Source organism: Perissodus microlepis, chromosome 6 (assembly GCF_051167445.1).
Source record: "Perissodus microlepis isolate ML-2025 ecotype Zambia chromosome 6, ASM5116744v1, whole genome shotgun sequence".
Lineage (NCBI taxonomy): Eukaryota > Metazoa > Chordata > Actinopteri > Cichliformes > Cichlidae > Perissodus > Perissodus microlepis.
Window position 1 is genome coordinate 1,199,897 of NC_140466.1, and position 10,104 is coordinate 1,210,000.

The 10,104-nt window shown below is 45.9% G+C and overlaps 1 protein-coding gene and 1 long non-coding RNA gene across 2 annotated transcripts in view; one reads left to right on the top strand and one right to left on the bottom strand.

Moving 5' to 3' along the window:
* Positions 1-10,104, bottom strand: part of wdr17 (WD repeat domain 17) — a 47,720-nt gene that overhangs the window by 31,384 nt on the left and 6,232 nt on the right. The window contains exons 3-9 of the mRNA XM_084929766.1: positions 9,985-10,104; positions 9,680-9,910; positions 7,429-7,539; positions 7,200-7,340; positions 6,824-6,946; positions 4,546-4,733; positions 4,306-4,474 (exon numbers count right to left, since the gene is read on the bottom strand). The exon at positions 9,985-10,104 is cut by the window's right edge and continues 64 nt beyond it. Coding sequence (XP_084785892.1) covers positions 4,306-4,474; positions 4,546-4,733; positions 6,824-6,946; positions 7,200-7,340; positions 7,429-7,539; positions 9,680-9,910; positions 9,985-10,104 — 1,083 coding nt within the window. The remainder of the gene's footprint in view (positions 1-4,305; positions 4,475-4,545; positions 4,734-6,823; positions 6,947-7,199; positions 7,341-7,428; positions 7,540-9,679; positions 9,911-9,984) is intronic.
* LOC146384756 (uncharacterized) lies at positions 1,068-2,458 on the top strand. Its single transcript, XR_014800361.1, has 3 exons — positions 1,068-1,493; positions 1,629-1,739; positions 1,873-2,458. It is a non-coding gene; the product is annotated as an uncharacterized LOC146384756 (long non-coding RNA).

The window sequence follows — 10,104 nt, forward strand, 5'->3', positions numbered from 1 at the left end:
AATCTGGAATTCACGTGGTGTTGTTCAAAATGTGCTCTGGCACAATCATGAGCATCGGTTGCTACTGACAACAAGAAAAAAGCCGTTCTGCGCTATGGGCTGAACCATTTGTTAATGGTGGGGGAGGGGCACTATGCAATGTATTCAGTTTAAGAATTGATATTCACTGTTAACTGTAACTACGCTCAAAGTGTTCATGCTATCCGGTCGTTAAGTCTGACGTCACTAGCCGTGTCTGGGCCTAAACTCCGCTGCAGGTCCATATATCAAACGATCACTATGGCATTGCTGAGAGTTGAAAAACTGTCTAAAGTCTTTCATCTTTAATAAAATGATCAGCGTTCTGCTCTACCAGGTGTAACAATTGAGTTTAACATCCAGGCATCCATGAAAACGGAATTTATGACATTTAACGGAGTTAGAAGTTAGCAGGAAGTTAGCTCGCTAGCTTCTATCTAAATACAATATAGCATGTCCTGACTGCGGGGTTTTGGAAACAATTCAAACGTACAGCTCTGTTATCACTTCCAACATAAATGAAGACAGAAAACTAAACAGCAGTGACGTTTGTAGGGTTACTGAAGTTTGGCTAGCTGGTATATAATGATGTGCTACGTGACCGCTAGCGACACAGCTATGTTAGCATAATATAAACAAGCTAACTTTTTTTCCACTCGATAAAAGTTAACGTGAGTGTTCTCGGTGGTCAGGAACAAATGTAATCGCATGGCAGGATGCTGTAAAAGGACCAAACTTCAGCCAGGAGAACAACTGAGATAATCCATCCACAACACGAGGTTAGTCATTCATATACTGCTGCATGGGCTGGGCTGTAGTTACATCCTAAGGTTTTACAAACTGAGCTTAAATAAATGATTAGTGGTAATAAAAGCCGAGGGAGGTCAACAGTGATCACTGACTGTTTTAGGAGCTTTTTGAGATTAAATAGAAGAAAATACATAACACTAAACGTGTTAACAACACAAAAGCCATATTAAACACAGACTACTTTAGGCCCGGAAGTAGGATTCGTCACGTCATCACTTAACAACCAGATTTTAATAAACAACACTGTCATGTGCAAACTAGGGCAGCACTTGGGGTGGCAAGACGTCATTTTAGGGTGGCACTTGCCACCGGATGCCACCCATCTAGATTCGCCGCTGCAAGAGCCCGAGTTTAACCACACACTTCATCATCGTGTTCATAAATAAGTGTTTTTATTACACAGAGAAAACTCAGGAAACAAGAAGGATCTTAGAAAGTGTCAATATCAGCTGATGTCGACACCAACCTGCTCCCGTGGTTTCACAGTTAATGCTAAACTGGATTTGTGGGTTTTCCCAAATTAGGCAAAAAGCAGAAATAAAAAGCCCGACCGAGAGACGGGATCATTGTCCAGGTGGGAAGTGTTTGTGGTTGAGTTTCCTGTTCTCGCAGAAACATGAAGACTGTGATGCTCGCTGTGCTGCTGCTGCTGGCCGTCAGTCAGAGTGAGTTAACCTGCAGACCTGCTCTCTGTTCGTCTGTTACATTTATTTGATGTTTGTAAGACGGTCTGTCGCGGTGTGAGTGAACCGTGGGGCTGCTGGCGACGGCTGAAGGTGATTCTTTGATGTGTTTTGCAGGTGAAGCCTTGGAGTGTCACTGTGGAGGCCAGAAGTTCTGTTCACGTCCTGTGGAGACGTGCTCCAGCTCTAACGATGTCTGCTCTACTCTCGTCATCACTTCTGGGCCGGGTAAGTCTCGCCTTCCGTCGCTGCGACATTTATCCAAAGAAAAGAGAACAAATGCATTGCTGGGCCGACTCACGGGCACTGTGAGCGGCTGGGATGATGTGTGATGGTCACTTCTGTCCTTTGGTTTTCACAGTGGTAACGCACACAAAGGGCTGCTTGAAGTCGCTGGCCTGCAGGATCCTGAATCGTCCGCCCGTGATGACTGTCAGCTGTTGCAGTTCTGATCTGTGCAACAGATAAACCGCTGCCATGCGGGACGTCGTCCGATTGGTCGACGCTCTGCTGCCGTGTGTTGTGTACTCTAGAACAATAAAGATCAGCTGACTGTATTTACTGTCTCCGCTCCGTTTTTATCATCAAACTGATTTATTTTCACTTTGAAATATTTCTCTGACATGTTACCATAAAGTGTCGTTACGCGCGGTTAGCTCAGGTCGCTAATGATAAGAGTTCAGGACGAGAAGCCCAGAAAACACTGAGTGATGTCACAGTGGCCATGCCCATCGTTTATTTACAGTCTATGATGTTTTAACGCTCTGTGTGCAGCTGCTGGCTGATGGAGACACCCTCAAGTGGTCAGTAGAGGAACTGCAGCTCGCTTCATTTTCAGCTCCAGAGGTTCCTGCGTGATTATCAGGCGGTGCAGTCCTAAAAATAACCTTTGGAAAGATGGACGTGTGAATACGATTATCTACTTTAGATGTATCCAGTCATTTTATACGCTAATATACAGAATATATGTTTCATGCATGTCAGCGGTATCTCTTATTAGAACCGTGTGACCTGTAACTGTAAACCTTTGTTGCATCGTGGGAATAAAGAAAAACATAATAATTTGGTCAAAGTGAAATCTGCATTTCCACAGTGGAGAATAATTTAAAGCTGTGTTATTTAACCACTTCATGGAGTGTGTGTGTTCTCTGTGAGCCGGCGAATTTTAGTCCAACAGCCAAGAAAACGTGAACGAATTAGAGCGCACACAGGAAGCACAGCAGCGGCTGCCGACTGAGGACGAAGCAAACAGAAACTTTGATTATGACGTCAGGGCGAGTTCCCGTGGTTTCACAGTTAATGCTAAACTGGATTTGTGGGATTTCTGTGGTTGTGCAAATAAAAAGCCCGATCCAGAGGGTCATCCAACGAGGTCATTGTCCAGGTGGGACGTGTTTGTGGTTCAGCTTCCCGTTCTCGCAGAAACACGAAGACGCTGCTGAGCGTCAGAGCGAGTTGACCTGCAGACCTGCTCTCTGTGGGTCATCAGTTATTTGTCGTGTTGTGTTATGTTGGCTTGCATGATGTTTTTTTAAGCTCTGACGTGTCGCTGTGGAGGTGATTGTTGACATGCTGTGGCTCTGACTACGTCTGTGCTTCATGTGTCGTAAATATGGAGTTCTGTACTGTCAGGATGAAACATGCAGTAAAACTACGATCCATCCTGATCCACGACTGCAGAGTGTGGGAGAATGACACTCCTGCTGATGAACTGACACCGTGCACAATGTCTGTTTTTACTTTATTATCACTTTGCTGGTGAGACGTGATTTTAGTGGTTGTGGAAACGTCACATGTCACTCCTGGTTTGTCTCCTGTTCAGCAGCAGCACATCGAGCATTTCCAGGTAAAAGCTTCGTCACTTTTACAGCCACAGGGTTTCTTCTTTTTGGGCCAATCTGACCTGCATTCTTCCTCATGTCCAGCAGGGGGCGACTCCTCTGTTGGTATAAAGAGGGAGTCTGAGACGATGAGCTGTTTCTCTCTGTTTGTTCTTCTTTCTTCACGTTTTCAGGTGACTTCAGTTCAGTAGATGAGGCGAGCAGACACAGATTTAAATGTCTCTCCACTGCACAAGAACGCCTACGACTTCTCCTCCGCCTTTGTGCACTACAGCCGGTCTGCAGCCGTATACGAGGAACACGTCCTTATCCACAAAGGAGACGTCCACTGTATTCAAAATGTTGGGGGAACGTGGCGCCTTCTACAAACTGCAAACCCACTCCTTATTTTTAATACATGAATTATGAGTTTATGAGAACACATCAGATTATCAGAAGACGTCATTACACACTGTTCAAAGCATATCTACAAGAACTACATCATTTTTTCTATTAAATAACCTCAGAAAATGACTGACTGCACCTGTAAGGTTTTTCTAAATTATTATTTTTTTAAACATCTGCACTCATGAAGTGTTGATCATGTATCGACTGATATGTAACACAAAAACAACATGTTGTTTATTTGTAATTCCTAGTTTTATATCTTTTGGAGATACATCTTTTATATACTTATAAATGCACCATGGGAGGCTTGGAGTGAAACAGCATTTCAGTGCGCTGCGTACTGTGTATACTGTTGTACTGACAATAAAGCTCTTGAATCTTGAATTGAAATCTTGAATTATATCTACAACAAGCTAATAAAGCTGAGAACAGCCTCACCGGGTCCCTCCTGAGGTTTTACATATCACAGAGGTTTCACACAGTTACGTGTGTGTGTCTGCATGTGTGTGTGTGCGTGTGTGTGTACATGCATGCGTGTGCTGTGTGCATGCGTGCAGCTAGCCTACCCGGAGCCCAGGACAGGGAGTAGACCACTCCTTCGTTTCCGGGGGAGGTGTAAACAGCTGTTAGAGTGTTTGTGTCCCAGATCTTGATGGTTCCATCGAAGCTGGCCGTGGCGAGCAGGTTGGGATCATCGGGCTTAAATTTGCAGTCGAAGATGGTTTCCACGTGACCCTGAGGAAGACGCGACACGGTGAGCTGAAGCTCCTTTTTTGTCACTCACGTGTGAGGATGCCAAAGAATACCAAGTCTCGCAGGAAGTCCCACTTCTTGGCTCCCATGTCGTAGAGCCCCACGCCTCCGTCCATGAAGCAGCAGACGGCGTGGCCCGGAGGCAGAGAGAAGGAGCGGTTCTGCGACAGGGTCGGGGGAGGGACCGCCTCACTGGTGGAACTGGTGTACTGACTCTTACTGGGGGAGCAGGAGCTCTGAGCTGCAGAGAGAAGAGGGCTGTGACACAAACTCACCTGTGGAAAATGTTGGCTGGATCCAGGATTTTAACAACTGAACCTGATGCAGGCTGAAGCAGATGAGCTGCAGCTGTAATCCTGTACGCGCAGTGCAAAACCAAAATCTTATGAAGACTATTTAACAAAATCCAGATTCTGGATTTTTAACTGTTTTCTCCTTGAAATGTAGAACAGTCACTGTGAGCTCAGCACTTCTGACATTCATTAACACTTTTGTGATGCTGAATTTAACATTTTAGACAGCAGATACACAGAAAAATCTACTTTTTATCATTGGAAAATGATCCAACACAGGCAAAACTCTCTGTGTTAATGTGAACGTTCATCCACTGCCAGCGCTGAGGGTCTGCTGCTCAGGATGTTTGCTGATCTCAGGAGTGTGAGAGGAAAGCAGGTCTTCTCCTGGCCTTTAAAGGATCCTTACATCTTTGTTTAACTGCTGAGTAACTTTCTGCTCTTCAAATGTCTAAAAGATCTCTAATACTGCACAGCTATCAATCTGTTTAAACTTTAGTGAGAAATGAATGAAAAATAGTTGGACAGTGCATATTTAATCTTTGCTTCCACCTCGGAGGGATGATGGATGGATGGATGGATGGATGATGGATGGATGGGTGGATGGGTGGATGGATGATGGATGGATGGGTGGATGGGTGGATGGATGATGGATGGATGGATGGATGGATGGATGGATGGGTGGATGGATGATTGATGGATGGATGGATGATGGATGGATGGATGGATGGATGGATGATGGATGGATGGATGGATGGATGGATGGATGGATGGGTGGATGGATGATTGATGGATGGATGGATGATGGATGGATGGATGGATGGATGGATGATGGATGGATGGATGGATGGATGGATGGATGGATGATGGATGGATGGATGATGGGTGGATGGGTGGGTGGATGGGTGGATGGATGGATGATGGGTGGATGGATGGATGGGTGGATGGATGATGGATGGATGGATGGATGGGTGGATGGATGATGGATGGGTGGATGGATGATGGATGGGTGGATGGATGGGTGGATGGATGATGGATGGATGGATGATGGGTGGATGGATGGATGGGTGGATGGATGATGGATGGATGGATGGATGGATGGATGGATGATGGATGGATGGATGATGGGTGGATGGATGGATGATGGATGGATGGGTGGATGGATGATGGATGGATGGATGGATGGGTGGATGGATGATGGATGGATGGATGATGGGTGGATGGATGGATGATGGATGGATGATGGGTGGATGGGTGGATGGATGATGGATGGATGGGTGGATGGATGATGGATGGATGGATGATGGCTGGATGGATGATGGATGGATGGATGATGGGTGGATGGATGGATGGATGGATGATGGATGGATGGATGGATGGATGGATGGATGGATGGATGATGGATGGGTGGATGGATGGAGGATGGATGGATGATGGGTGGATGGGTGGGTGGATGGGTGGATGGATGGATGATGGGTGGATGGATGGATGGATGGATGGATGGGTGGATGGATGATGGATGATGGATGGATGATGGATGGATGGATGGGTGGATGGATGATGGATGGATGGATGATGGGTGGATGGATGGATGATGGGTGGATGGATGGATGGATGGATGGATGGATGATGGATGGGTGGATGGATGGATGGATGGATGATGGATGGATGGATGGATGATGGATGGATGGATGATGGATGGATGGATGGATGATGGATGGATGGGTGGATGGATGGATGGATGGGTGGATGGATGGATGGATGGATGGATGATGGATGGATGGGTGGATGGATGGATGGATGGATGATGGATGGATGGATGGATGATGGATGGATGGATGGATGGATGGATGGATAGATGATGGATGGATGGATGATGGGTGGATGGATGGATGATGGATGGATGATGGGTGGATGGATGGATGGATGGATGGGTGGATGGATGATGGATGGGTGGATGGATGGATGATGGGTGGATGGATGATGGATGATGGATGGATGGATCCTGCTGTTACAGCTCATTTACTAAAGACGGTACCTTTCTTGGCCAGTGGGGAGTTGAGGACATGCAAAGCGTGAAATCCTGTCTTTTTCAGCTTAAAGCTGTCCAGTGGAGTCGAGCGAGACACGTTCCACACTCTCAGCACGCCGACCTGCGAGTCTGAGGGGCAGAAACAAATCACTGGACACGCCTCGGAGGCTCTTTCATACTGTAAATATATTCAGTGAACCCACTTAAATGTGTTATTGTGGACTTCACAAGTCAAATGTTCTCATTATCATACAAATAAGAATCTATGCATAAAAGATGGCAGCAGGAGAGCAGCATGTCCCACACACCAGCTGCCCGAAGCACACGTCCACCCGAGCAAACAGAAGGGAACACACATCCCACGTGAACACGCAGGCTTTACCTCCGGTGATGAACATGCCGGGCGCAGACGGGACCCAGGCCAAACACTGCACGGACGCGGCAGCTGAGGGGAAGCAGAACGACGTGATGCAGGCCAAGGCCTCGCTGTCCACCAGCCGGATGCCGTTATGAAGGTTAGACACTGAAAGAGAGGTAACCAGTTCATCGCTTCTGTGGGCGAACGGGCCACAGACCAGACAAAAAGCTATTTTACTGCTCTCAGATCTGACCTAGTAAATAGTCGGTTGACAAAGGGTCCCACTCCAAGGCACTGACAGGGTCCTCCTCATCTGTCCCCTCTAAAGACTCCGGACGCAGCACGTGCTTTTGGCTTTTACTCCCTCAAGAAGAGAACAGGGGGGTAAAGGTCTTTTCTTTGGACACACTGAATTTGCATGATTGACAGAATAATCCTTCTTTATTTCATTCTTAGACACACATAATATTCTGGACAAATATCAGTCTGGTTTCAGAGCCTTCCACAGCACAGAGTCTCTACTGAAGGTGTTCAATGATGTGCTTTTAGCTGCTGACACAGTTTTAATTCTTCTAGACCTGAGCGCAGCATTTGACACTGTCGACCACACAATCCTACTAAACCGTCTAAAGACATGTCGGCATTCAAGGCTCTGCTCTAACATGGTTTGCCTTTTACCTGGAGAGCAGATCCTACTCTGTGATGCTGGGTAACAAATACTCCTCCTAGCTACACTCACCTGTGGAATACCTCAGGGCTCTGTTCTGGGCCCGGTCTTATTCTCCTTATACATGCTCGCATTAGGCTCCATTTTTCAGAAACACCAGATTTCCTGTCACTCCTATGCAGACGATACACATTTCTACCTCTCTCTAAAACCAGGTGCTGACAGTACGCTGCAGAAAGTCTCAGAGTGTCTTAGCGACATACATTGCTGGATGTCTCTGAACTTTCTCAAATTAAATCACAAGAAATCCGACATTATAATCTTCGGTAAGCAGGACTCTGTTAGTCTCATAAGAAACGACTTGTCCCATTATCAGCTCGTGTACATCCCCATGTAAAAAACCTTGGTTTCATTTTTGATTCTACCCTCAAGCTGGACAAGAAAATAAATTCATCCATTGTTCGTGACGGTTTTTTCTAACTCAGGAGCGTTTCTAAGCTCAAAAATATCCTGTCATCTAAAGACCTGGAAACTGTTATCCAAGATTTCCTATCATCACATCTTGACTATTGTAACTCTCTCTACTTAGGCATCTGTCACTCAAGCCTGCAACTTGTTCAAAATGCAGCCGCAAGGTCCTGACGGGTACCAGAAAGAGAGAGAGTATTACTGCGATACTCGCACCTCTACTTTGGCTGCCAGTTAAACATAGAATTGATTTTAAGGTCTTTTTATTTGTTTTTAAAGCTCTCCATGGTTTGGCTCCAGGTTACATTTCAGATCTCCTTAGCCTGCACCGCCCCACTCGAACCCTGCGCTCCTCCAGTCAGATGCTGTTATTACTTCTACGCTCCCAGTTCAAATCTAGAGGTGACAGGGCTTTCTCCATTGCCGCCCCGAGACTCTGGAACAGTCTCCCCTCTTCATCTTTGCAAGTCGTCAAATCGAATCTGAAGACCTACCTTTCGGATCTCTCTGACACCTCGTTTATTCTGTTTTAACTATTCTGGTCTTTTATCTCAGTGGATGATGTTTGCATGTGTAGACACTTATACATGTATTTTATGTTCACGTATGTGTGCTTGTGTGTTATTGTGTACATTTTTGTATATGTATGCATGTGTGCATATTTGCATGTACACATATTGTTTACAAACATACACGGATGTCTTACAGTGTTTCTATAATGTTTTCTTTCTATTTTAATTCTTTTATTAAATCATCCCTCTGTTCAGCACTTCGGCCGACACTTGATGTCTTTTAAATGTGTTATATAAACAAAGATGACTTGACTTATCTAAATTTGGACCTCGGTGCAGGTTCCTCACTTCACCCTCTGTCTGACACAAACTGATTTAGCCCCTCCCACTTATTCCTCTGAGTGGATAAGCTGGTTTCAGGGCGCTGTCACGACCATATTAGGAACGCGCACCTACCTGACTTCCTGTAAAAACGGCCTTTAATACGAATGTTTGTGCAAATCTCTGCGAAAACTGTGTGTGTTCTGCATCACGTCTCTCATCTGGATACAAAACACTGAAAACTTACAAATATAAAATCAAAATACTTTTTTAACATGGCAACACTTGATAACACGGCCTGTGAGTAAAGGTGGAATCTCCTGTAATTAAGTGGAATTTGAATGTTCAAAAAGTCAGCTTTTTACAGGAAACAAAGAAATAACTATATTCTAAGTAAATATATATAAATGTGTAAATATAATTTATTGTAATTTCAAATAAAATCCACTGACATTCCTTCTCTTTTCAGGGGAATGACACACAATGATCACAGACCTCCAGGCGTCCACACATTCAAAACTCGTGTTGGTCGGTACCTGGCTGAAACACCGACAGGCTCCCGTCTGTGTGTCCAAACACCAGTTTCCCCTTCTTGGTGGGGTGCCATCTGAAGAGACAGATGTCAGACAGGAAGGAGTGGGCTTCTTTATGCACCGTGACCCCAGGATCGGGACCTCGGTAGACCCAGATGTACAGCGGACCGCGCTGGGAGACGAACGCCACTCCGTCGGCCGAGTTCCAGCACCAACTGACTGACACGGGGACGCCTGAGAAACAGGAAGAGGCTGTGAGGCCTTACAGATTCTGTGCTGAAACAACCCGGCGTGGATGATCCAGCTACCTTTAGTGTTGTCGAGTCGCGCCACCGCCTTTTTCTCTGCTACGTTCCACACGATCAGGAGGTTATCGGCTGAGGCTGAAGCAAACAGGTCGGGGTTGTCGGGGCACCAGCTGATCGCTG